Source organism: Vidua macroura, chromosome 1 (genome assembly GCF_024509145.1).
Source record: "Vidua macroura isolate BioBank_ID:100142 chromosome 1, ASM2450914v1, whole genome shotgun sequence".
Classification (NCBI taxonomy): domain Eukaryota; kingdom Metazoa; phylum Chordata; class Aves; order Passeriformes; family Viduidae; genus Vidua; species Vidua macroura.
Genome location: NC_071571.1, coordinates 116096655 through 116123749, shown reverse-complemented (window position 1 = coordinate 116123749; position 27095 = coordinate 116096655). Strand labels below are relative to the sequence as shown.

The 27095-nt window shown below is 40.2% G+C and overlaps 1 protein-coding gene across 2 annotated transcripts; it reads left to right on the top strand.

Annotated features, from left to right (window-relative positions):
• The first annotated feature begins 1166 nt into the window (after positions 1 to 1166).
• On the top strand, positions 1167 to 25138 carry BPNT2 (3'(2'), 5'-bisphosphate nucleotidase 2). 2 transcript variants are annotated; one of them, XM_053982878.1, is made up of 5 exons: positions 1167 to 1726; positions 14343 to 14502; positions 16059 to 16154; positions 17981 to 18142; positions 19286 to 25138. In XM_053982878.1, the coding sequence occupies exons 1-5, from the start codon at positions 1496 to 1498 to the stop codon at positions 19549 to 19551; spliced, it is 915 nt and encodes a 304-aa protein (XP_053838853.1). In that variant the 5' UTR covers positions 1167 to 1495; the 3' UTR covers positions 19552 to 25138. The 2 variants fall into 2 exon arrangements, with proteins under 2 accessions (XP_053838853.1, XP_053838844.1); XM_053982869.1 differs by lacking the exon at positions 1167 to 1726 and adding an exon at positions 1757 to 2367.
• The last annotated feature ends 1957 nt before the right edge of the window (positions 25139 to 27095 follow it).

The window sequence follows — 27095 nt, the reverse complement described above, 5'->3', positions numbered from 1 at the left end:
GAGTAAGATTGCTACAGAGAAAACAGGCTGACAGCATATTGTCTATTGGTTGTGTGATTGCATTCAGTAATGAGCAGTCTCTTCTAAAACCTGGCACAGATGGTACATACAGTGTCATAGAAATAAGGAGCCCTCTGTCCACCATTTTCTTCACAGTTTACATTACTGTTAATATTTTCTATGCTTACTGCAGGCATAAAAATGTAAGTAGCAAGTAATAAATCCATTAATTTTCTACACCTCTGTAAGGTCTTTGCAAACTTCAGTGGGACAAAAAACCTAGTATTTTACTTTCTTTCCATTAAGAAACCAGTTCATAAAGTTGCAGGTTTTCTGCCTTCTTCTGGGTTTCCTCCCCCATAGTGGAGTTTAAAGTTCCTGTTTATTGAACACACACAAAAACTGTTACTGATAGTATCAGGCAGCATTTGCTGCCTGGCTATTTTGCTCATTACTGACACAAGTCTACTCTGTCTAAGATGAACCCTGTATTGCTGCACAGCTTCTTACCATTCATTATTATATGAAATGTTGAACTGGAAAATCAATTTTAAGGAAAATGATCAGTGTATCCTTTCAAGCTCCCATTCTGCCAGAGAAGCAACTGCAGGGAAAAAAAAGCAAACAGAAAAATCAACAATTTGCACCTTAAAAGGAATGGGAAGCTGGAAAACGTGATGTTCTAGTTTTTGCCTAACAGCACATAAAGTTTAACCTCAGCATAGTTGGAGTAAAACCCAACTCCTGAATTCAAATGAAATGCTTTCTCATTTTATGATCCTTTAATTTTCACTCCCTGTACGTACACTTGCACTTCAGGGAGGGTACAATCCTGCAGGACACTGGATATGTAACCATGTAAATGTAGGTGCCATTACAATGGAAATGCAGAAGAGACTATAGGGCAACTTCAGTTTGCGAGGCTGGTCTCAATTTTGGTCTTTATAGTTTTCACATTCTTGATTATGTAAGTTTAATACTTGAAAAAAAATGCCCAAGAAAACAGTTATAATGCATGACCCCTAATAATTACTTCTTCCCACAGTCACTACCAAGATCTGTTTCTACAACCTGTGTATCAACAGACAACATTGCTAGAATAAAAATATGTAATTAACTCAAACAATGCTGAATTAACATAGTTCTTTTGCTTGTAATTTATTGAAAACTACTAAAAGGAATCAGAAGTGAGAAGAGAAAGGAATCAGAGACTCTTCCTAGTTCCCACCCCAGATGTCCATCCTGGCTATGAAGTTTCACACTCCCCCAAAACAACTGAGGTGCAAAGAAGAAGTATAAATTAAGACAGGTAGGCTTTTATCACGTCACTTGGCTGAGGAAACAGTTGGATTTGCTTCATTTTACTGAATGAGAGGAATTCTTCGAGGAACAGGGGGCAGAGAACTTCCCGAACCTCTATGACAAAAACAAGAGTTGCTCAGCAATAATGCTCAGCACCGCTAACAGTGCACCTTGAGAAATTTAGCGGCAAGTTATGCCAACAGCAATTTCCATCAGAAAACTCCTTCCCAGAGTGCCGGACGGGCTTCGGCTCGGGCTCTGGCTACTGCCCTGCGGGTGGAGCAGCTCCCTCGGCCCCACCACTGCGGGCTCCTGGCGCATCTGCTGCCTAGAAGGAGATGAGGAAAAAATCACCCCCAGCCACAGAGCTCAGGAGAACCAGCGGGCGATGGGCAGCGTGCGCCGGCATGGACGAGCACAGCAGGTAGCGGCGGGACCGCCGACGCTCCCGCCGGGAGGCGCAGAGCTCGGGAACGCGGCGGCCGCGGGGCAGCGGGACGTGCCCAGTGCGCGCGGCGGCTCCGCCTCCGCCTGACCCGGATACAGACGGCGCTGCCTCCCGGCCGCGAGCGTGGAGCCGGCCCGGCGCCGCCGCAGCAGCAGCAGCAGCGGAGCGCCCCGGCCGTGCCATGGGATTGTGGTGACTGCCCGGCCCCGCCACCCGCCCGCCCCGCGGCCATGGCCCCCATGGGCATCCGCCTCTCGCCGCTCGGCATGGCCGTGTTCTGCCTGCTGGGGCTGGGCGTCCTCTACCACCTTTACTCCGGCTTCCTGGCCGGCCGCTTCGCCTTCTTCATGCTGAGCGAGCCGGCGGCCGGCGGGCCCGAGACGCCCCACGGCTCTGCGCCCGGCGGCGCCGTGGACCTGCGGGAGCTGCTGGCCGTGTCCGTGCTGGCCGCCGTCAGGGGCGGGGAGGAGGTGAAGCGGGTCCGCGAGGGGAACGTCCTCAACGCCAAGGCGAAGGGGAAGACGCGGGAGGGGGCCGAGGAGCAGCTGACCACCGGCGACCTCCTCTCCAACCGCAGGATGTTCTACCTGCTGAAGGGCGCCTTCCCCGCCGTGCAGGTGGGTGCCAGGCGCCCTCCGTGGGGCGGGGGCTGCCGCGGGCCCGGCGCTGGGACCCCGGTGTGGAGCCCCGGCGCTGGGCTGCTCCGCACCGGCGGCTCTCCGCTCTGTAACCGCCGGCGGGAAGCGCTGCCCCCGTTTGCGCCCTTCCTTCCCCTCCCGCTGAATTTGTGGCAGTGCCACCTCACGCTCCTCGCTGTGGGTGTTGGGTTGCAGGGGAAAGAGTTGGAGCGTGTAGCAAGCGTAGCCACGCGAGGTGAAATAGTATCAAACACTACGGCCATGGAGGGGTGGGGGAGACAGCGGGTTGTGGATCATGAGCTCTGTGGTTAAGGATACAGGATAATTGCACAGCGCAAATTCCGCCTACGGTGAAGATGCAGAGATTAGGAATGCCGTTGTTTTGGTACTTATCCTTCCTGCCAGTTGTCCTTCCTGCCGTCAGTTATGGAGAGAGCCGGGAGCGGGAGCGGCGACTGAGAATTCGAGGCTTAAGGACGTAGCGCTGCTATAATCGAGTGTTTAGCGCTTGTAGCTGTGGGACAGCAGATAAGCATAGCTGTGTCGATACTGTGGATCACTGCCTACCTGAGCAAAATGAGTTTACTTTGCTTTCAGATGTGTACACCCCTTCCTGCTCTGCTTCACTTCTGAAATCTGGGGCTATCTTTTAAGGTCGCACCCTAACCTTTGAACTATATTTTGAGGATTTTTTTGGGGTTTGTTGGCATTGTTTCTGCTTTCACTTCAATCAGTGGGAACTTCTGTCTTTTTATGTTAAGTTCCTTAGCTTTTCACGGCCATTTGAAATGGATAGAAAGTCCTAAATTTGGATCTCAGAGGTGGTGATTGTGTGCTTCTGCTGGATGAGTTGAGAGAAAAAGTTGCTAAGTTCAGTTTTTGGTTATCAAGTTACTATTCAATTTTCAGTAGCTGTTTTGAACGTTCCACAGAAAAGTGTGTAATTTTTGGTTTGTTGGCTTCTTTGTGGTTTTTTTGTTTGTTTGTTCGTTTTGGTGGGGTTTTAAAGTATTGTAAAGAACTTATTGAATATGAAATCTAGAGGAAACAATAAATTCTTCAGTGTTTGAAATGAACTTGAGATGTGACTAATCTTCCTCTACAGAAAGGTTATGCAGGTTCTGTTTTGAAGATTTCCTGGATTATCTGTCAGTGACAAGGCACCTTCACAGGCCCAGCATTAAAGGAAGAAGAAGTATTGACTCCTGTTCTCTTGCATTATTCAGACTCCTTAGAGATCTTGGCTTTACAGCTTAGCTGGCTTGAAACCTCTATGCTTTCTCCCCTTTCACAGATGCAGAGACTTCATTAATCTAGATGTAAGAGTTGCCTGTGCTTCTAGGGAAGGCTGGGGGTTCTGTCTGGGCTTGAAGAACACAGTGAACTGTGTATTGCCTGCTCTGTGGTCACATGTAAACTCTGCTCTGGAGCCTGGGATTCTTAGCAGTGACAGTCTGACTTGTGTCTTTCTGGCAGAGGGTGTTAACTTTGAACATCTACTTTTAAAAAATGTTGGTACTCCCTTTTATTTTTCTCACAGGTGATGTGTGCTGCTAATCTTTGACTAGAAGGTACTTTCGAATGTGCAGATGTGTTCTCAAAGGCAGTACAAAACTGAAAATGTGTGCACAGGTCTGTGGAACTGGAAAATACCAGGCATATGTCTTTTCTTTTTCCCAACTCCTCCTTAGATTGACTGAGCTTGAGCACTGAGGATATCTGAGATGAGTGTACTTGACAAATTTTTCAGGTGATCTGGAGTTATTCAGTCTGACAGATCAGCTGTGGGACATTAAGTATTCTAAGAACACGATGGGGATAATAACAGCTTACCTCATGTGGTGTTTAGAAAATACTCACTAAGCTGTATATACACTGATAAGACATTTTGTCTCTCAAAGTCCACGATGAAGATGTATTCATAAACATTTGCCCAAACTAAAATAAAAGCTTTATTTTACTGCTATATACATACTATCTCTGCTTCTCAGGTGTGAAGGCAAGGTATTATCTCAATCTACTAATCCTTCAAATATTACTTCAGAGCAACCCATCTAAAACTGCAGCTCTTTCATAGAACAGACCTGCTGAGTCTTGGTGGGAATATAAGGATTATAGAGGATTTTCTGAGGCAGCACAAATTGCATCATGTAAGAAATAGCTTCTTTATATCTGTAATCTTATCCCCCTGTACAGAGTGACACTCCAGGGTAAAAGATGCTGCTGAAGTCAAGTAAACCTCCTCTTCTCTCCTTGCTAGAGAAGATGATGCTAATAAAAGCTGTCAAACAAAAACGGCAATAATTCCAAGAGTAAGCTTATGCAAAATGCTGATTTTCTCACATTCTGAAGTTCTTGAGCTTAACAGGAGTACCTCAGTGTTTAAAATGTTGCCAAATGCTGCATCCAGGAAGAAGATGAACAAGAACAAAAACAGGTGCTAAAATATGCCTGTAAAGCAAAGAAAATGGAGTTGTTCAGTCTGGACAAGAGAAGGCTCCTGTGAGACATTACAGAGCCTTTCAGTACCTGAAGGGGGCTGTAGGAGACCTGGAGAGACTCTTTGTACAAGGACATGTGTTGACAGGACAAGGGGGAATCTTGTTCCAGTTGAAATGTCTTTCAACTGGAAGAGGGCAGGTTTAGATCAGACATTGGGACAAAATTCTTTTCTGTGGGAGTGGTGAGGTACTGGACCAGTTTGCCCAGAGAAGTTGTGGATGACTGCTCCCTAGAAGTGTTCAAGGTCAGGCTGGATAAAGCCTTGAGCAGCCTGGTTTAGTGGAGAGTGTCCCAACACATGGCAGGGAGGTTGGAGTGAGATCTGGAAAGTACCTTCCAGCCCAAATCATTCCATTACTCTGTGATTCTCTAAGAATAACTGTGGCTTTCCAATATTTCAAAATAATCTTGGGAAATAGTCATTCAACTGAAATAAACTTAAGTCAGTAAACACCGTTGTGTTCCTTGTTTTGTGCTGCTGGACATAAAAAGGGAAAGCATGCAAACAGTCTTTCTGAAGCAGATCTGAATCTCTTAAAGTGTGGTTATTAAGAGAAGATAGAAGAGTTAGGCTTCTCACATGCAGAAGCTGAAATAAATCTGGAAGAAGTCTTATAATACTAAGAGTTGGGATTTATATAAAAAGCCCTTTCAAAATCTGAGGGGAAAAAAATCCCACAGACAGTGTTTGCCTTTGTTCTCTTGAGTAAAGGTATTGTCTCTACAGAGAAAGAGGAACTCCACTGCTGACATCAACTGCTCTGTTTGATATAAATAGATGCATTTGCATCAGTTCAGACTTCTCAAGGCTGTTAGGTAAGACCTAGGTAGGAGTGGCTCAATTGTGTTTTATCACTGTGTAGATTTAATTTAGTTTAAGTGGTGGTGTTTTTATATCCCTCAGAAACAGATAAAGATGAGAAAGATAAGGGACAAAGAGGCAAGTCACTTACTGCTACCTTGGGTATTACCCAGTGTTGTGTGATCGCACTCAACATCCAGCAGTAAATATTTGCGTGTGTATTCCATGAAGCATCTTTGTACAATTGATTTTAAAATATACTTAATGCTAAAACATATGCATTGCTTTCTCTTGGTGAAGTTCTCAACTGCAGTTACAGGCTTGAGGTGTTACCACTCCTGCATTACTAATATGTTGTTCTCATTCATTTGTCATGCGAAGAAAGAGTTAAAGCTCTGATCCAGCTATAATCGTCCCCTCTTCTACTTTCAGTTTTTATTTATTTTGTTTATCTTTTCTGGGTTACTTCTTTCCTGGTTGGTTCTCCATGTAGCACTTAATTGTGCTGTGCTGGCACAGTGGTGGTGTGATAAGGACTAGGGTGGGAATTAGATGAGGAGATTAAGGAGATGCCTGACCGAGCCCTGCTGCTGGGGTGGGAATGGACTGGGGAGGCATTCTGTCCAAATTCAGTGATAGACTAGCCAGAAACACTGGTATGTTCTGCTCAGAAGAACTTCTGTGAAGAAATGATCTCATAATTTTCAGCAGCATTACCTGCTAAAAGATCCCTCTCAGCATCATGCCTTAGGGTGTTACTCCTTGAATGTGGCCTGTCCAGGGATCAGTGTCAGGATCTTGATAACTGATTGCATCTCAAGTAAAAATTTAAAATAAAAGTTATTTAAAATAAAGGTTATTTAGGAATATGCTGGTTCACTTCCCACTACGGCCCATCTCCAGCATATTGTGACTATGGTGGAAATCAAGTCTTCTTCTGTCCCAGTCTTTCTCTTTGAGCATCTTTTTATGAGTCTTGTCACTATTCCAAATCCAAATGTTCTTATGTCTCTTTCCCAGTGAAGACTGATGATAAATACCACAATTCAAGCTTATGCATGATAATGCTGGAATCAGCACTTGAAATGAAACTTTAAAAACATGTCACTTTTACTTTGATTTTCTTCTAAATTAATCTGACTTCTGAGGATTAATGACTCCAAGCATTCCTTTTTTATCAGGCTATCTGAAGTACTGTCTAGGTTTCAACTCACTGTTTACAGGCTTCTGATCACAGTGCCAACTGCTATACCTAAAACCTGGAATTTCATCTGAGATGGCAAGCTCTGCAACTGATACTGATTCTTTGTGAAAGACAGATATTTAAAGAAGTAGGTTATAAAAGGAAATACTACTTAAACTTTAGAGGTATTGCTCTTTAGTGAGTTGGTTCAGTAATCTGTCTTTTCATGTTGTGAGATAGCCTCCTCAGCTCTTAGGGCTTTTAATAAAATTAATGTTCTTCTGACCCAGATGATCTTTGCAGAACCCACTGCCAGTGGATTTCTAAGTAAAACAAGAAGTGTGAATGTTGATCTGAAATCTCAGTAATGGATGTTGTCTGGAGATGATGCATCTCCTAACATGGGTTCCAAATGATGCCAGATGACTTATGCCCACTCTCTCTGAATAAAAATGAAGTTAGGCTGTAACTTTATGCTAATGAGTTCTGTGATTATCCTTTCAAATGTAATTACAAATAGTTCATTTGGCTTGTTTGTACACTGCGGGTGTTTAATCTATCATCTGAGCATCTGTAGAGATGAATTTCTTAGTGTAGCCACTCATTAACAGTGGATGTTTTTTGGGTATTATCTATTTTATTGGTAGATTTTTAATCTGTCTTTATTTGGATGTTTTCTTAAAATGAAGTTTTACAACTCTTGTGACAAGCAAGTCATTTCTTTCTCTTTGCTAGACTTGGATCTGTGTAGAACTGTAACAGAGAATTTTGCCATCTACTGAAACCACTTGTGTGAGCTAATGAGCAAGTGGCTTTATTTTCCTGGTCTAAAATTCTAGTTGTTTCTGCAGATTACCGGTGAAAACAGTGAATCCTGTGATCCATGCTGATTCTCTCAATTCCACTTTTGTTGTTTTCACCAACCGCTATTCATTGTTAGTCTGTAGAAGCAGAGTTGTCATTGGATATGTCTTTATCACTTATTAAATCCTGTTTGTTTCAGTCTGCTTCCTGCTGGCTTCATGGCCAAAGTCACCTAATGAGTTTTGATAAGCACTAACTGAGCTTCTTGACATTTAGACTTGTCCAGAGTCTTCTTTGCATATTCTGTCATCTTATTCCTGCATTTAGTAACTTCTTGTTGCTAAAATAAACAAAGATGTAGTTGATGATAGAGGAAAACCTCTGTCTGCCTTGACTTAGGTGCCTTGAAAAAGGCATGTGTCCTTTTTCAGTGTTGTGGTAAAATTATGGAAATACTTGTTGTTTTCTGATCAAATCAAAGGCAACATGAGACCAGTGGGTTTTATGACTCTCATTATTTTATACATTTGTATGATTTTATACCTTACACAGTTATATACAAATATACTTCATAGTTTTAAACTTAATTAAAAGTTAGGACTTTAAACTTATAGTTTCTAAACTTAATTACCTTTTAATAAGCTTTTAAATTTTTTTTTTTAGAAAACCATATGATTCTACAAGGTCTTCTTTCCATTCTTAACAAAATCTGCCTTGCTAAAGCTTTGTAAATTGAACCTTGGCAAGAGGAACATTTTTGAGAGGCATGAAGATCACTTGTAAAAGCTTATTTTTCCTTTCTAATATGTTGTGGTAATCTAAGGAGAAAAAGAACTTCTTCAAAAGCAAGCACAGGCTTTAAAAATATCAGTGTATTGAATAAAATCAGGTTTGTTTTTTTGGTTTTTTTTACTATGCAGGTAAGGCTACTATTCAAAATTTTTAAAGCTTAAAGGCATTTTACATTTACAAAAAGAAGTGATACTTTGATTTCCCAGTTTGCATTCTTTCCAGAGTTTATTAACCCAAGCTTTCAAGAAGCAGTTTTCATTCATAGTGAAAACTGCTATTCACCATCCCCAAATTCGAAAGTTGGAAGGAAGGGATCATGACTGTTCCTGGATGCAGGTGAGCTAAATCTTGGTGTGAAAGCACACCCCTCCCTCCGTAACAGATTTTGGAGCTGTGTTTTGTAACCAGGGTAGGTTAAATATTTTCCTCAGATACTGGAAATAATGATGCTTTGAGTGCTTTTTGCTGTCCTGGAAAGTGCTCTCCTGTTGAGCATATTGATATGTCCTGACTTGTCTAGTGGTGTTTACATTCAGAGGTTTTGGCATCTGATTTCTTCACAGGATTTGTGTATATAGAGATGCTGTGAGAAGCTGAGACAGCTTTCACCTCTGATACATTTGAGGAGAAAAACAGAGAAGCAGAGCCAATGGAGGTAAAACAAGTCTCTCCTGTAGCACAGTGAGTATAGGGTTGCACTTGGGTGCAGTGCAGCAGCAGTGGTTGAAGGAATCTCTAAGTGGGGGAAATCCCAAAGACTGCTGGTTGAACCACTCTCCTCTGAGTTGGGACATCTCTGAAGCACAGTCACATAAGAGTAAATCAATTACAGCCCCATGCAGCTACCTCATAGGTCAGTATACCTTCCAAAATGTGTAGTTGTGGGTATTGTGGAGTTATAAAATTACTTTTGTTGGAAGGGACCTTAGAGATCATCTTGTTCCAACTACCCTGTCATGGGCAGGAATGCTTTTCACTATACCAAACTGCTCAAAGCCCTATCCAGTCTGGTCTTGAACACTTTGAGGGATGAGGCATTCACAACTTTTCCAGGCAGCATGCTCCAGTGACTCACCACCCTCACAGTAAAGAATTTCTTCCTAAAATCTAAGGCAAATCTCTCCTCTTTTAGTTTGAAATTATTTCTCCTTGTCCTATCCCTATCTATCCAGGTAAAAAGTTATTCTCCCTCTTTTTTTTTGTAAGCACCATTTAAGCAGTAGAAGGCTGCCTTAAGGTCTCCCAGGAGCCTTCTCTCTCTTCCAGGCTGAATAAACCCAGCTCTCAGCATGTCTTCATAGGAGAGGTGTTCATCCCTGTCATCATCTTTGTGGCCCTTCTCTGGGCCCACTCTAACAGGTCCACATCATTATTGTGCTGAGGACTCCATACCTGCTTGCATCACTCCAGGTGGGGTCTCAGCAGGGTAGGGAGAGGGGGAGAATTGCTTCCCCATCTGCTGGCCATGCTGCTTTTTTGATGCATCCCAGGAGGTAGTTAGCTGTCTGGGCTGTGAGTCATGATCACAGCCATGATAAACCCCAAGTCCTTCTCTGTTATGCAGTTCTCAGTGGGTTCCCCAAGTCTGTACTCATGCCTGGAATTACCCCAAACCAGCTGCAGTATCTTGCACTTGGACTTACTGTATTTAAAGAGGTTCTCATGAGCCAGCTTCTCAAGTTTGTCTGGTTATTCAGGATGGTATCCCTTCCTTCTGCTGTTTTAAGTGCACTGCTTGGCTTCATGTCATCTGCAAACTTGCTGAAGGTCCATTTGGTCTTACTGTTGTCATTGATGAAGATATGAAAGAGCACCAGTCCCAAAATGGAGCCTTGAGGGAGACCATCACTGGCCTCCACATGGATGTACAAGTTGTTGACCCAAACTTCCTGGCTGTGTCCATCCATCCAATTCCTTATCCACTGAATAATCTTTAAATCCATGTCTCTCCAATTTGGAGATAATGATGTCATGTGGGACCCTATCAAAAGCCTTACAGAAGTCTATGTAGGTGACACCAGCTGGTCTTGGCACCCTTGTCAACTGTTGCAGTCACTCCATCAAAAAGGCCACCAGTTTGGACAGACATGATCATGAACTCTTAGTGGTTGCTCTAGATATTAGTACAGAAGGTATATGTAATTATAATGTATCTTCCACCATCCACAGAGGACATCTCTCAGTCACTCAGATAGATGGTGTTGAAATGGCTGTTGGTTTATTGTTTGCAAATGTTTGCATTTACTTTTGTCTCTCCACTTCTTTCCTCCATCTCATGTCAGGTGGATACAGGTGGTAAAGTTGAGTCTTGGGAATGCTCATAATCACTGGTGAAGTGGTTGTGTAGGTCATGCAGCAACAAATTGGTCGTGCACCAACAAATCAAAAACAGTCACCTATTAATGTTTTACTGGTATTCCCCTGTGTGCACTCCAGGCTTGCAGGCCTCCAGGCTTTTAATTTCCTTGGTCCCATTCAAATCAATAGACTTATCCATTTAGTCATAGAATCAGAATAATGTGGGTTCAAAGAGATCTTTAAACCATCTAGCCCAACCTCCTTACAATGAGCTGAGACATCTTCAACTCAATTAGTTTGCTCAGAGCTCCATCCAACCAGACCTGGAACACTTGAGGGATAGGGCATCTCCTACATCTCTAGGCAACCTGTTCCAATCTCTGTTTTTGAAAGGTAATACCTGGAATACTCTTATGTTCATATTCTGACTGGTAAATGTTAACTTTTCTTGTTACCTGAACTCTGGAGGGGGTGTGGGTGTACTTTGTTTTCTATGTTTTGTTTGGGGTTTTTTTTTTGGTGGGGTTTTTTTCTGTTTGAGTAGCTTAATTGGTATTTTTATAATACGGGTGTGATAGTGTTTGTGTTGTTCATGTTTTATTTTCTAATGAAACAGCACTAAGGTTTGGATTTCAGAAGACATGTGTTTGCATATATTTTTTCACTTTAACTTACCTTCGATGGGTGAATTCAAAGACAAAACAACAGTTGTGTTCCAGTCTTTGAGACCATGAAAAAGCCTGAAGTTGTGCACCATGCCAGAGACAGCTAGCTAGTACTCAGGCAGGCTTTTTGGGTGATAAGCTGCCACAAAGACCACGTGAAGTGCTGTTAGGGACTAAACCAGCACAGGACAAAGAGCCACTGTGAGGTACCCTGAAGTCTTTGGGTGGCAAGGACTGTTGGCTGTTCAGAGCACTGCATTTATCCAGACAAGTTCATGGTACACTGGAGTTGCTTTCTGTGTTCCTGAGCAAATCTGTGTTCCATCACCAGTGTGCTGGACAGGAGTGTTCTCTGTGCAGAGGTTTCTGATGGCTGGAAACACCTGGCTGTTTTGGAAGGCACACCGTGGACTGATCCTTGTATTGGTGTTGGACCTCTGCTGGACCTCTGCTGCTGGTTCCCATGAGCAGCATCCCTCATTTGTTATGGAATTCCTGCACCTTACAGGCTGGTTTTGGGGAAGCTCTGGGGAGCTGCAGACAGACTGCTTTGTTTAGGAAATAATGTGGGGTGTTTTTTTTTGTTTTGTTTTTTGTTTGTGTTTTTTTTTTTAACTTTTCAGCAGTATTTCATGCACTGATTTACATATATTTTGTTAAACCTCTGTGTTTGATGCAGTTCTTTGTGAGGAGGGCTTTTGCTTCAAGCATAACTGGGGAAGATTGCCAAAATGTAGTTAACCTTCATGTCAGTGCTCAGCTTCCAGAACTTCCCCTGATGGGCTTTTACACTTTACAGCTGTTAGGCAATGGCAATTAATCCCAGAGCATCTTAAATAAGGTCTAGTGCCTGAAATATTTGGCCTTGTGATTGTCTTTCTACCATAGCTACTCCTAATTTATGAGTCAGGATTTGGGATTGCAGTGAACTATATATCCATATTGCTTGAGAAAAGTTTAAAGTGTAAGATCGTGGCCTCTGGAGGCTGCCAGCAAATGAGAATGACAAATAGGAACATGTAATTAAGACAGAGGCATGTTTTCCAGGTATATTCTCCTTCATTAACACAAAAAAAAACAAAAAACAAAAAACCCAAAAAAAAAAAAAACACAGGAAGAACAAAAGAAGTTTTAAGGGTTATTGAGCCCCTCTCAGTCAAGTATTCAGCCAAAGCTACAGAGTAAATGGTCATATGAATGTAAGAACGAATGACACGCTTTGGGATCTGTGTTTTTCTGGGTTTTTTTTTTTTTAATTTCTCCAAATCTTTATGCAACCTTTTCACTCTTTCCCCAGTTTTTTTCTAGTGGAATAATCATGTCTGTTGAGAGAGACTCCTCACAATCATTATAAATGCTGCAGTGTCATGGCCACTGCTACAAAATCTGAGCTAGTGTAAGTGGTGTTTCTCTGAAAACAGTACCTTTCAGATAGTTTCAGACTTTACATTCTAGTGTACTGTAACAACAGGTTTAACAAGATATTCTTCCTTTTGAGCATTGGTTCCAACCCTTTAACCTTGTGGAGGCCCCTTTCTTCTGTTGAGGAAATGTTTTTTTTATGATGGTATGTCATGTGCTGTAGTGGAACTTAGACTGCCCAGGGGCTATGTTGAGACTGCCAAGTCTGTGGAACTACTCATCTTGACTTTGCAGGACTGTTTTCCCTGGGGGAAAATGCAATCATCAGGTTTATTGTATAGTGACAGATGTTTAATTTGTAAATGTCACAGCAACTTCAAGAGCTCCATGTTTGGCATATTATGCTTCAAATACTGCTTTTATGTGAGAAGACAGCTATGATGTATGGCTGGAGTTGCTGCAGTTCTGCTTCCTTTTTCTTTTTGAGTTCTCTTGGAGAAAATGGCCCTTAACCCTTGGCTAATACCCTGTTACAGTTGAGGTGTGTGTGATGCCTTTTCTTGTCATGATGTGAGTTATGTAAAAATCCTGCTCATATAAGGTCTGACACATTCAAAACGTGGTCTGATAGCTCTTTCATTTTCATTGTCTTTCCATGTCACTTGCCTACAGCTTTTGGGACAACTGTATCTTTGGTCATCCAAAAATATTCTGCTACTGCAGTCACAAGGACGTTGTGGTGGGTTTTGCAGTATGTTACTCTATTCAACAGATTGGTGCTGTGTGCTCCACTAATGGGCCAAACTCTGCTTGATGTACTGAAATGGTGTGGAGTAAAGTTCATTAAGCTGGGTAGCAGGTGACAATAGGCTTAAATGTGACTTTTGACTGCTGTTAATAAATGTTCTTCATGGGCCATCTTAGGACCTTACCCCAACCTACCCTAAAAATGGGTATGGGATGTTACTTACTTGTTCGTGAAATAAGTTCATCTGACAGTTGTGTAGTAGTTAAATTCAACTGAGCTGCTTAAAATTTCTACTTGTAACTCAGTGCCTGCAGCAGGAATATATATACTAAGATTTCTTCTTGTCCAAGTCATGCAGAGTCTGCACAATATCTGGTGATAGTATATCTCTGCATTTCCGTGTGCTTCTACTGGTCTCTATAAATTGAATTTTAGACCCCCTAATGTCTGTGTACTGTATGATTCTCCAGAGTCAAATGTTCTGCCTGTTGTACTTGAAGAAAGTGCATTTAAATATTAATTTTAAAAAATGTGATTCATACTATGGGAATGTTCAGTAGAGAGACCTGCAGCCAAAGCAACAGTGTCCAGCTGTGCTGTGGTTCATAGTAAAATTCTGGATTGTGGTTTTGCATTGCTTGACATGTGACCATAATAATGAAAAAATGAAAACAATTCCTGCATTTGAGGTGAACTAAGGAAGATAAAATGTAAATGTAATAAACCCGTAATTTTCCCAAGAGCCACAGTTACTGCATCTGGTATGTTAATGCAACTACTTTTGTTGTCTCACCACAGATAAATTCTGAGGAGCGTGTTGATACAGCTGATCAGGAGACAGTCTCCTGGGATCACAGTATTCCTGAAGACATAAAGCAAAAAATACAGCCTAAAGAGGTGCCAGCAGAAAGTGTCACTGTCTGGATCGATCCGTTAGATGCTACACAAGAGTACACAGGTAGCTGATTCTTGTTGACCAATCATGTGTGTATTTCTGATGTTTGCCTTTTACACTGGAGACAAGATAGTAAGTATTTAAAAGGACATCTCTTGTTAAAGTGTCTTATGTCAAAGTTAGCATGATTTAATTGAACACATTGCATCATGAAATCTCTGTAGTTCTCAACTTACAACATTTGCTTTTATATATTCCAACTCTGAAATTGTCGAGGTTGGGTTGGCAGGACCCCAACAGTGTGAAAGTCCTTTTTCCCTAGCCCGGCAGCCAAAGAAGAGGTCTTGAAGGCGTGAAGCTGAGTTTTCAAGGTTGTTTGTTTCTTCTTATCTAAAATATTTTCTTTCTGACCTGCCGAGGTCTGGCTAGTACAGAAGCCATGGCAGTCTGCCCCGAGCCCCGGGTGTCTCCCACATTATATACCCAAAATTACGTGTACCATGTTTACAGTTCCCGTAACAATACCTAAAATCTATGTTGGACAGTGTGTCCCTATCCTAGACCAATAGAAAAGTGTCACCATCACACCAAGACATGGAGGACAAGAAGAAGGAGGAAAAGGCTAGGGCACGCCCAGATTCTTCCATGTTGTATCCCTGAATTACATTCTAAAAACCCCAAAATTCAACTTTTTTCACCCTATACCAATTCCTTTATTACACTACTCGATCCCTTTTGGCTTGTAATTCCTCATATAAGGTTGGCAGCCTCTCCCATGGGCTAAAATCGAAGCCACAGGTGTTTTTGACTTGTTGCCAAGATCCCTGAGCCCCCTGCCAGGGTCTCAAGACATCCAGAGCAGCCAAAGGGATGTTCTGGACTCCGACATGAAATTACTTTGGTATTCTTACAACTAACTAATTGCTATAATAAATAGGAACTGTCAGTTATGGATTGTGCTAGAATTACATATTTCTTTATTTTAGTCATTACTGTGGCAGCTCTAAGTATCTTAGATTTTTTGCTTTATTTATTTAAAGGGAAGACTAAGTATCCTATTTAACTTGATACAAGAAATTTTTTATTGTCATTTTTCAAAAAAGCATGCATAATTCAGTCTTCCCCCTTTTCAAATATTTTAGGATGTCACATAAGCAGTTCAAGGCAATCCAGCTAAAATTCTTGCTGATAAGTACTAAGGAACAACTAGAAAAATGGGATTTTTTTTTTTTTTTGTGTCTGTGTAATTGGTACAATTATCCTTTCCAATGGATGTTCTTTGTTTTTTGAATGATCATTTTTGATCCAATAGAGGATAGGAGGTGAGGCAGAGAAGGGAGAATGGAAGGGCACAGATTGCCATGAAAATACAAGTTGCATAAGACACAGCTGTTAGCATTAGATCTGGTAGGAGTATAGGTTACATCTACTGAACAGGAAAAATTGCTGGAAACCTGAAAAGTCTTCAAAGTCTTTTGAAAACTGAAAGGTTATTTGAAATTACATCAAAGTTACATAACTGCAAGAGGCAGAATATAAACTAGTCTTCAGAGAATAATCTCCTTTTGTGTTCTTGGCATCTGATTGTAAACTTGCTCACTTTCTTGTTTTGCCCACAGAGGATCTTCGACAGTATGTCACGACAATGGTTTGTGTGGCTGTAAATGGTAAACCAGTAATAGGTGTGATCCACAAGCCCTTCTCATCTTACACAGGTATCTTCGTGCCTTCACATATTTCCATGATAGTCAGTCATAGTATTAATTGAAATCAGATGTTTGAGAGAACATCTCTAGGTATAAATGAGAAAAATAGTACCAGCAGCAAAAGGGCACTGCAGCAGACCACACAATTAGAGCTATAGATGTGTTCTGTGCTATAAAACCACAAAGGAAAATGCCACCTTTGTTTAAAATAAAAATTATGCATTTAGAACAAGCTAACTGAAAAAATTTTAAAGAGCTAAGATCCCTTCAGTCAGAGTGCCTATAGCAAACAAACAAAAAAAAAAGTTAATCCTATGAATACTGACCAGTTTGATGTGTGCTTTTAGTTTTTAGCAAAAGGAGTACTTTGCTCATTTAGCAGAATAGCTTGAGTCTGTGATAATATACCCAGGAACTGCTGTTTATTCAGTGTGAATAAAAAAAGATTGAATAAAGATCTTAATGGCAACTGTTTGTATGTAACAGGCAAGACTGTCTAGCATAGCCTTATTGATTATCTGACTTGTTTTTAATGCCACAGCTGTGAAGTAATTAATTCTTTAGTATTAATGATGTATCAGTGAGCATTGCTGCATGTTTGGCAATTTGCATGCAGCTCTGAAAGCTTCAGAGTAGTTTAAGTATTCATGTCTTACTGTGTATTTAAAACAGGAATTGCTGTTTACATTTTCCCTTAGGCAATACTGACCTCTAGAGTTCTGAAGTTTTGCAGTAGCTCTGGAACAAAAACCAAGTCTGAATAAATGCATTTTGTATTTGTTGTCCTTTTTTGGCCCTAAAACACTAAACATTTTGTGCTAAATATTTTGCTGTCTATAAATATTAATTTAATTACCAGTCACTTAAGTACTGTATTCTAATATGCTTCAAGAATCTTGGAGATTTTGGAACATATTTTTTTAGATATCAGTACCTATCTGAAGAAATGGGGTTTTTGCATTGTAATGTTGAGAATTTATCTCCTTTGATAATAGTGAAGTGTGCAATGTTCAGACATGGAATCAGGGGAGATGCAATGAATTCTGTCATTCTTGGTGACAAGTATTAATTTTCCAAGCTGGAAATACTGATGTGTTTTGAGTCAGATTGTTCCTAATACTACCACACAAATACAAAGCAATAAAGGGCAGTCAGCATTGTTATTACACAGAGCTCAGTCTGTTGCCAAACAATCTGGTTCTCTACTGAGATGAAATTGCTGAGTAGTTTACTAAGTAAATGTCAGATTAATGGTTAGGAGATACCACCTACCAAGCTTGGCTTTGAACTTCATGATTAAATAAGTGGGAAGTTGTGGATTCTAAATTCTGTTCTCTGAAACACAACATCAAATATTTTTCTTTGTAGCACTATCCTCCTGAGCTATTTCCTTCTTTAGCATTACTATCCTTCTGAACAAAATGACTCCATAGCATTTTTACTATCTGCTTTAACTGGTAGTGGGGCTTTTTGTTCTTACATAAAAACATAGTTTGAGGAAATACTGGATATATTTCCTTTTAACTTTGGTGGCTTTCCAATTGCAAATTCTAAATATTAACTACCTGGGATTTTTCCTTCTTATTCTGTTTTCTGGAAGTATTACACAAGAGCAGTCAGGCTTGGGATAATGCCATAGGTACCAATGTGTGTGTGGCCTCTTTTCCCTTGTATTCACCCCATCCTCTGTCAGCCCTAACTTTCTCTTTTAGAGTAGTGAGAGATATTAAGTCAGAGGTATAAATTACATATTGTTATATAAGTACCCTTTTATCCTCACACTTAACAGATATTGTCTTTTGTAAATCTTAGTAGAATTTTTGTTTCTCTTGTAGCTTGGGCAATGGTGGATGGTGGGTCAAACGTAAAAGCTCGTTCCTCCTACAACGAGAAGACTCCAAGGATTATTGTGTCCCGCTCCCATGCAGGAAAAGTTGAGCAGGTTGCACGGCAGACATTTGGAAATAAAACTGTGATAATCCCCGCTGGTGGAGCAGGTTTGGTTCTTTAAGCATCCTATCCATTTTATTGCTTCTGAATGTTTTAATGGTGTAGCTGTTACTAGACAAAAGGATGTACTCTGGTGTCTTCTCTTTTTACTCTTGCCTTTTGATCTTCACATCACTGAAAGCAAACACTTGACAATAAGGCCAAAGTTTTTTCTGTGTTTAGGAACTTACATGCAAACTTGGTTCAGACTTCAGGCTGTTCACAAGCCATCGTGTTACTGAGTCTAAGCCTGGGCCAGCAATGATGTTGTCGTCCTTTCATTGAAACACACTGATGTGTGTTCATGGAAGGCACTGATGCCTCAGTGGGAGAAAAAGGGTTGTGTGACCACAGGCAGAATCATGGAAGAGAATCTGTTGGTTGTTAGTTAGCTGTTAGTATGGTTGATTAAAAAAAAAAAAAATTAAGAAAAATGCCATTAAAGTTTGGTACTGTTTATTGCATTTATGTCAAAAGAGAAAATTAGTATCACTAAAGTCCATTTTTATCTGCCTAAAATGCAATTTAAAGAAATTTTAGAATACTTTTTACTTATGCCATGTCCTTGTGCATGTTACTGACGGAACATAAATGGGAGGCACTAAGTTTTTTTCCTTATTTTTGCAGACATGTATCTTTCTATGTCTTTAATGCGAAAAGCCAGAGTTTCCTTACAGGTTGCTTAGTCAAGAAGGTCTTGCATTTCTTCTTTATAATGACTCTAAATGACAGAGAAAGTGAGAGTGTAACTGATTATAGCAGGTCTTGTCCAGGGCTTGACTCTATTTAAGAAGATGAAGAAATGAACGGAGGAATGAAACAAGAATATTGGTCAAAGAGTTGAAAAATAGAAAAAAATCCATAAAAGAACAAATACTGTTTTGAGCAATTACTTTGTACTGCACAATGAATAGCAAAGGGGAATGCCCTGGGCTGATTTACTTTATTAAAGAGCGGTATATACATCTTCCTTCTATTGCAATAAAAAGCTAGGGAGAAAAAGATAGACTTGAGCATGATACAGAGATTGAGAAATGAATGAATAAACATTCGAGCAGAACTATATTTGAGTGTCTGGTCTTGTTCTTTTAATGTATTTTGACAGGAAAGCTTGGTTAATTTTTTTTTTTACCTCTGCCCATTTCTTCTAGGTTATAAAGTGTTGGCCCTCCTTGACGTGCCTGAAAAGAATCAAGAAGAAGCTGACGTGTATATCCATGTCACCTACATTAAGAAGTGGGACATATGTGCTGGAAATGCAGTGTTGAGAGCATTGGGTGGCCACATGACTACCCTGACTGGTGAAGAAATTAGTTACACTGGCTCAGATGGCAACGAAGGAGGACTTATAGCCAGTATCAACATGAACCATAAAGCACTAATTGAAAAACTTCCAGATCTGGAAAAAACATCATAAGCATGACTGGTGAAGAAGTACAAGTTGTGCTTTTGTAGCCTCCAGATGCCTCTGTCTGAAGAAGCAGGTGTAAAAACCTGCTGGGAAAGATGCACAGCAAAGCAAAGCAGTTTGGTGTGGGTTTGGGGACTATATCTTGCATTGGGTTTTGTCAGTGGTGGTATTTAAAATGAATAAAATAATAATAATTGGAAGTAGGAAGGGGACAATGGTCTCACACATCAGTTTCCATGGGGTTTTTTTTCAGACTGTTTTCATGCAGTTCTTATACTCAAGGTGCATTTGCCATATATATTGGTGAACATAGGTGAACTAAAGAAAAATCCAAATTTTTTGTAAAATAACCTAAGTATTTCTCACAGGAATTTCTTGAAACCTTTTACATCTTACTGTAGTTTTAGTGATTCCATAATAAAGTAGGTAGGAAAAAAAGCTTGATTTTTATAGGCATCTGATAACTGTAAACAGTTTATCAGGAATCATGACCTCATATTTTGTATCCCCTGAATGGAAAGCACAAGAAGGTTGATTCAAATCTATATGCAGCAACAGTTTATCTTTGACAGTGTGGCACTCTCTGCTTTTTAAGAGAAAAAAGGAAATGTTTTTTGACTTCTTTCCTGAGGATGTAAAGCAGTTTTAGTTCAGGTGGGTTGTGAATATCGGTGTTTTATTAATCTGTGTAATTATTTCCTTATACCTTTTTAAAAGAAGGCAGCATTTCCTTGTATAGTTTTTAGCAGTTACTTCTTGTCCTTGATTTCTGCAAGCAGTGTTGAAGATGCATGCTAGATTTTTCTCTAATGTAGGGCTTGTTCATCATGTGATGTTTGTGCCTACAGAAGCAGCCTCTTCCTTCAGTAGCTGTTATTTTGTTTGTTTGGGTTTTCTTTCCATTGGACAGAGTCATAGGGAATGAGTTTTACAGAAATTGTAGGTTGACTGGTTATTTCCATTTCCAACACAAGATATAAACCAGCACTTTTTCTACAACTCCAGGAATAGCTTTGTCTTTTTACCTTGCAGCACACTCTTTCCTGCAGAAAGCTCTTTAGCCATTCCACACAGCTTGTGCTTATTTGGTTTGTGGTAATTTACAGAGAGGGGAGAGACCATTTGAACTTGAATCTGCTTAAGCAAGTTTGAAGAACATGTGGCACGTGAAGTACAGCAGGGTCTGCAAAACTTTATTGAAAAATGTTCTTTGCAATCCAGTACATACAGAACAGAACACAGGTCCTTTGATATCAAAATGACAATTTGTTGTACCTCTAAAAGTTACGGACTTCTGTCTCCAAACACATAACCATCTGCACTGTTGTTCTCTTCATCCCCCTGAAAGGTTTCAGAAGGTTAAAATATGTGTGTTATTTGAATTATCAGAAAATAAGCTGTCCATCTCTCCTCAAGAATGCTACAATTTTTAGTTAAGATAGATGGTTTCTGTTCAAAGTTTGTTCACTAAAGGCTTAGGCTGCTTGATCCAAACTCTTAATTCTTTAATTTTCACTTCTTTCATATTAATGAGAATTGCTCTTCTGATTAAAAAGAGGCTTTTCTCCTTAGGGTCAGTAGTGGAGAATGTTTAGATTCTGCTTTCAACTTCTAGCTGAAGTTCACATTTCCAAAAGACCTCCCAGATGTTGCATAACGACAGACACAGACTGTTATTTCTTAAACTTACTGGCAAAGGACACTGAAGCTTAGTCATACGAGCCTTTTGGTACAGGTAGTTTTTGGAGAACTTCTTTTCCAGTACAGACACTATTGCTGCTCTTTGAAAATAACTTTTACACATGCAGATAATGCACAAAGCAATTTTACTTTCAGTTCTTAAATTTAAGAAACTGCTATATGCTATGAAAAATAAGCGATCATGCCCTTTTTAAAAAGGATCTGATCTATTTCAAAAAGTTGAACTTCCGAACTTCAGTGAAAAATAAAAGAAACATATTTATCAAGGTTTTAACGTTTTACAAGAAGATTGCAGCTTTTTAAAGCTGATTTAAATGTCTTAAATCCTAATTTAATAAAAAAATCTGTTTGTTTATTTGTTAAATGTTTATTTGTTTAAGAACAACAATGGATGGATTAAAATTTATATATGAGAAATAGCCATAGTTAGCCTAGTATAAAAACCTGATTGTGTCACAGAGATCGAATGCACAATATTAAGTAGGCAATTAAGATAAAATCTGTGGCAAGTTGGGGTTTTAGAATCAGCTTGAAATCCTATGTAAACATACTTCCTAAAAATGGGACTGCTTTTATTCTGAGGAATGCTTCTATGCTTCCTTGTATAAGCTGTGATCAGACTTCCTGTATGGGAAATGAAAAATATTGTGTAATATACAAGGGCTTACTTGTATCTTAGTTGAAGGCATAGAGCAGTGAACAAAAGTATTTGCCTGATTTATTTTTTCTTAGGAAAACAAAGTACCTTAGGAGAGGCCCTCCTTTCCTTCCTCCCACATGCTGGTTAAAATGCCTAGCCTTCCATTAGGAAGACTTGTGCTTGTTTAGACACATTAATATCCTAAATTGCTTTGTTGCAATGGATCACAGTGTTCAGTACCTTTCACAGGGGACCGTTATTGGCCTAATCTCACTCCTGGTGAAATTGAGGAAGAGGTGGGAGTGTGGTGCCCAGTTAGTTATTTGTAGTAGAGCCTGAGCTGGTTTCCCACAGTTGAGAGCTAAGGTAGTGCTTGTGGTCTCCCAGTGTAATTTAAAGAGTAGCTGCTTTGGTGTGAGACTAGGTGAGCAGCTGGTGAATATCAGTTTCAGATGTCATTTTGCAATAAATGTAACTCTTATGCAGACCAGCAAGTATTCACAAGTGCTTGCTTAGTGCACACATCCCAGTGCACTTTGTATAGTGTTAACACTCTGTGTCATTTCTTTGACTGTGTTCACACTCCATTCTGAAACGTTCTGCTTAAATTCTGGCTTGAATATTTGTTTGGTCTCATCAGTGTGGATGTGACTTAACCTTATGCCCAGAGGGTAGGAAATCACGCCATACCCACATCTCACTGCTGGGCTACAGCAGTGTTCTTTACATCTTAGCCTTTTCCACATGAAGCTGTCGCACACCATTTTTAGGGATGCTACTTGAAACAATTGCATGTTGTAGGTGGGTCCTACAAAAGTATATATTTTTTAAAAAGCTTAATTAAAAAAAACATAGTAGCATTCTAGCTCCAAATAAAGGAAGTAAGAGAATGTATTATTTTAGCATTGGTTTTCCAATGGTGGATATTCTGAGTGGCTATTGTGATTAAGGTGATTGCAAGTGAAATTATTCTAAAGCTGTATGTATTTTCTCTTTTTCATTCTTCTAAAAAGGGTGTATGATAGCACAGATAATACCTGGTATTGTACCAAGTCCTAGCTTTCATTCCTTGAATGAATGTTTTCTAAATAAATGGACACAGAAATAAATGGGTTGGATATTGTATCTAACTGTTTTTGAGATTAACCTGTTTTCCAGACTTTTACAGATGGATTTAAGAGCTGTTTGTTCTGATCTACAGAGCACATAATGATAATCAAAATACTTAGCAGATATGGCATACTTGGAGAGTGAGTTAACCATACAGGTGAAGCTACAAAGTTATCTAATGGCATTGTTCCATACATTTATTTCATGGTTGTTACAGGGAACAGATTTTCTAATTGGCTTGAGGTGTGAGAAAAGTTTTGATTTTTTTTTTTTAATGGCCAATGGCTGGAGACCAGAGGTGGGGAGGGGAATCAGTACTGGGTTTCATCTCTGCTTTTTTGTTTATAAGTAAGGGTATTCCAATGTCTTTGTAGCATCCTGTTATCTGTTTGGGTTGTACAAGAGTAGTGCAGTATTGTGTACTCCTGATTTAATGTCTAAAACAAGGAGTCCACATCTCCCAAGAATTGTGCAGTGAAAAGTGACCAGGTGGCATTCTGGGCATATGCTAGCAGAGAATGGCTGCTTCATTGTCTCCTGGATGTCATCCCAGTAGCAGTTTCTCTCACAGAAAACTGTTTTTCTGGGCTACTGTCTCCGCAGTTATGCCCACCCTCTTTGTAGATCTGTTTTCTGAAGTAAACAAGCAGTGGAAAGAAGGAGATGACTGTGCAACAAAGGACAATTATTTTTGTTTCTTTATTTTTAAATTGCGGTAATTGTTTAATGTCTCTTGTCTTTTCAAGAGTTAGATAATGGTACAGATAAGATTCAATGGACCGCAAATAAATGCCTGTGGGATTTTAAGCCCAAGCAGGAGGAGGGCAGGAAGGACTGCTTCTAACCAAGGCAAACCTGAATGATGGCTTTCAGTCAGACCACTCATGCTGAGCCCTTTTTCCATGCTTTAGTGGTTTAGGCCCTTTCACACAAACAATTACAGATTTGACTCTGCCAAAATACCACTGATAGTCTTGTCTTTTAATCTGCTGTCCTCAGTGATAAAACTGGATTATATCTGCTTCACTGTAATCTAATTTGCTGAGACAAGAATGTGGTAATCCTGAGGACCCAATTGCTTGACTTGTGAACCACAACTTTTTTATGGCAGCTCTTGCAGTGATGACCTAGTACTCGCTGCAAGTGTCTTCCCCCCCCACAAGCAGGTCATGAACCCACGATCCATATTGAGAAGCTGTTGAAGCCTTATATATTTTGGTTTTCAGGTGCCACAGCAGCTCTTTCAGCTCTTCTGTGAGAAGTGCTCATCCAGTTTCCTGTCTCTGGAGCCAGTAATTAGTGGCCACTTTTCCCTCTTTGCTTTTCCTCTCTGTTTTCTTCGGATCCTTGATCCTTTCTTAGTTGATGTGGACAAGAAAAATGAGAGATCAGAGATGAAGACAGTCCCAGAGTGAGAGGACCCCAGCAGTCAACTATCCAACTTATCCTGAAGCTGGTAATGTTTGGGACTAAGGTCTAAGGTAGCGACTGATTCAACCAGAAGTGCAGTAGTTGCCAACAAAATAATGGGAATGTGAAGAGGTTCATGCAATTAGGGGTACTGAACATACAGAAAAGATGCAAATGGACTAAGGAGGAGTTAAACACCCAAAAATAAGGAGAAAATGGTTTTTCATTATAATGTTCTAAGCATTTGGCATTTGTGACCCCCTGGGTGCAGAGCTTCATTGCTTATGAAAGAGGCTGCAGTGGCCCTCTGTGAAAGGCCTGATTTTGTTGAACTCAATAGCAGTATTCCCACCGTGAGCAGCACCAAGCCAGATAAAACAGGAACAGTAAATTAAGCTAAATTCTGAAAAGCTCGACCTGTGTCAATAGAGCAAACAACCTGGGTTGTGTTAAAGTTGCCTCTTAACAGCTTCAGTCTATATTTGGAAATGTCATCCCAGTGTCTGAGGTTCTTTCAGGTTTTTTATGGTCTACAGCTGATAGAGCCCACTTTCAGGTAACATTGTTTTCTACTCCAATTGTTCCTTATTTGCAATTAATATTTCATTTTTTCTCTCCAAAGGATCAGCAACACTCCAGCATTTTTACTGTTTTCCCACCAAATTGTATTAGCATTTTCCAATTGTGTGCCAAATTGAAATAACAATTCTATAAATAAATTCTCTAAAAATACTGGTCTGTGAGGGTGGTTTTCTAAATTTTGTCTTTCTAAGGTGTATTTAGTGTTTCTTTGTGCTGCAGATTTTTTTTCCAGTAATGCATGTCATGTTGCTTCAGTTGTGCTGTGTCTATCCTGTGTGTGAGACGTCCTGTCTGAAGAGTTACTGATAAGTCCAGCCAAGTTTATGATAAATATAATTCAAGATCTCCACTGGTTTTGTTTTCATACCTGTGTTGCTGTGAAAGCTGGTCCGTTTGTGAAAGTGAGTGTTTAGAAATGGCCCAGGTAGTATTGTTCTTTGGATCTAAAGAAGTTTTCTTTCCAACACCATTTCCACATCTCTTCCTAATTACATTATGCCATTCTGCTCGAATCTGTTTCCATGAGAATAGTAGTAGCAGGGTAGTAACTGTACCATTATTAGCCCTTATTCTATTCATGTCCCACTCTTCATAAATGAAACCATGGAGCAAGTTCAAGGATCCTTTAATGTCCCACATCAATATGGCATTTCGGGTAGTTCTTGGATTCAGCTTCAAATATGTTTCTTCTCAGCCTTACCAATGTGTGCAAGACTGGATGTCCAATGAAATTGTCTGTCACCCTGGACTTAGGCAACATATGCCATAGAGTTGTACACAGGTGTTTTGAAAACCCTAGATCATGTGTGATCTAACAAGGAATTTGGAGTCTGTTGTGATGCTCCAAAATGCATCTTATTCTTCCCATCTTGCAAAGCCACTAAATGTACGTCTGTGTGCAAGTGGTACAAGCATATCTTGTATCCCACAATTTCTTGTTTTTGTTTTTCTCTTCAGACCATCATGCTGCCCATATTTGATTCATAAATGTAAGCTAAGCTTGTTAAAAATGCAGTATGTTTAGTTTATGCTGTGCCTGCCTGAGAGCCACTTGTATGTTTCTTTCTTTATACAGTAGCAAGACTATCCTGAGTAGACTTCTCATCTCTTGGCACACAGGCATCCTGCACACTACATCCTGCACACAGACTATTTTGAGGTGGAAATAACCCACAAAGAGTCCAACTCTTAAGTGAGCGGCCCGTACAGGCATCAAACCCACAAGCTTGGCACCATTTGCAAAACTGTGCTGTAACCAACTGAGCTGAAGGCTTTTTGGTCACTACAAGCCCTCCTACAAATGCCAGTTCATTCACACTGCTACAATAATTTAACTGTTTGCCAGCACTGTTTTAACTTGGTCTGGGCCCTAACTCAGTTGCTTAAAGGTATTCTAGGAGTCTGTCAGTCAAAGACAATTTCTTTGCCCCAGGCAAGGGGCTGAAGTTCTGCTGGAGAGGATGGAAGTTTGACCTGGCACCAGCAGTGGGTACAAAAGCAGAGATTGTACAGTCAGGTGGCTGGGAAGGGGCTGTGGAAATGCTTTGCAATTAGGGCAGACAAAATGGAGTGGCTGCCCATCATCTCTGCGTGACCCTTTATTTGTCATACATTTTAGGTACAAATACTCCAAATTACAAGAATTCTTCCAAATTAAGTGCTGTGATCTATATGAAAAGCACAACAAACATTGTGCTAATATGTAATAATTCTGTTCGGGTATGCACAGAGGTAAAACTAGACAGATTTGGCTTTTACATTTGAAAACTGCTCATTTTTCTTCCAAAGGAATGTGTTCATTATAGCAATAAGGATGTGTCAATTTTGCAGTACTCTCATTTGAAATCCACCCGGGCTGGGTGAGTATGTTCTGTTTGTGTTTGCAGAGGGCCAATAACATGGTGCACATTCTATTTCTGCAAGGGGATAGTGTTCAAATAAAGTAAATAAAGGGGATAAAATAGATATGAGATCTGTACTAGGGGAAAGGCAAGTGCTTTAACCTGCTTCCCATAATATTAACCTGCTTCCTGAACCTGTTGGAAATATCTGTATCAGCAGTAAAGATTTTAGTTTATTTTAGCAAAAGTAAAGTATTTCTTGTATG

Excerpts from the sequence above, each read along its gene's own strand:
- BPNT2 (XM_053982869.1), top strand. The coding sequence starts at position 1,981 with ATGGCCCCCATGGGCATCCGCCTCTCGCCGCTCGGCATGGCCGTGTTC. Across the intron at positions 14,503-16,058 it reads TGCTACACAAGAGTACACAG|AGGATCTTCGACAGTATGTC; the intron begins GTAGCTGATTCT and ends TTTTGCCCACAG. Across the intron at positions 16,155-17,980 it reads GCCCTTCTCATCTTACACAG|CTTGGGCAATGGTGGATGGT; the intron begins GTATCTTCGTGC and ends TTTCTCTTGTAG.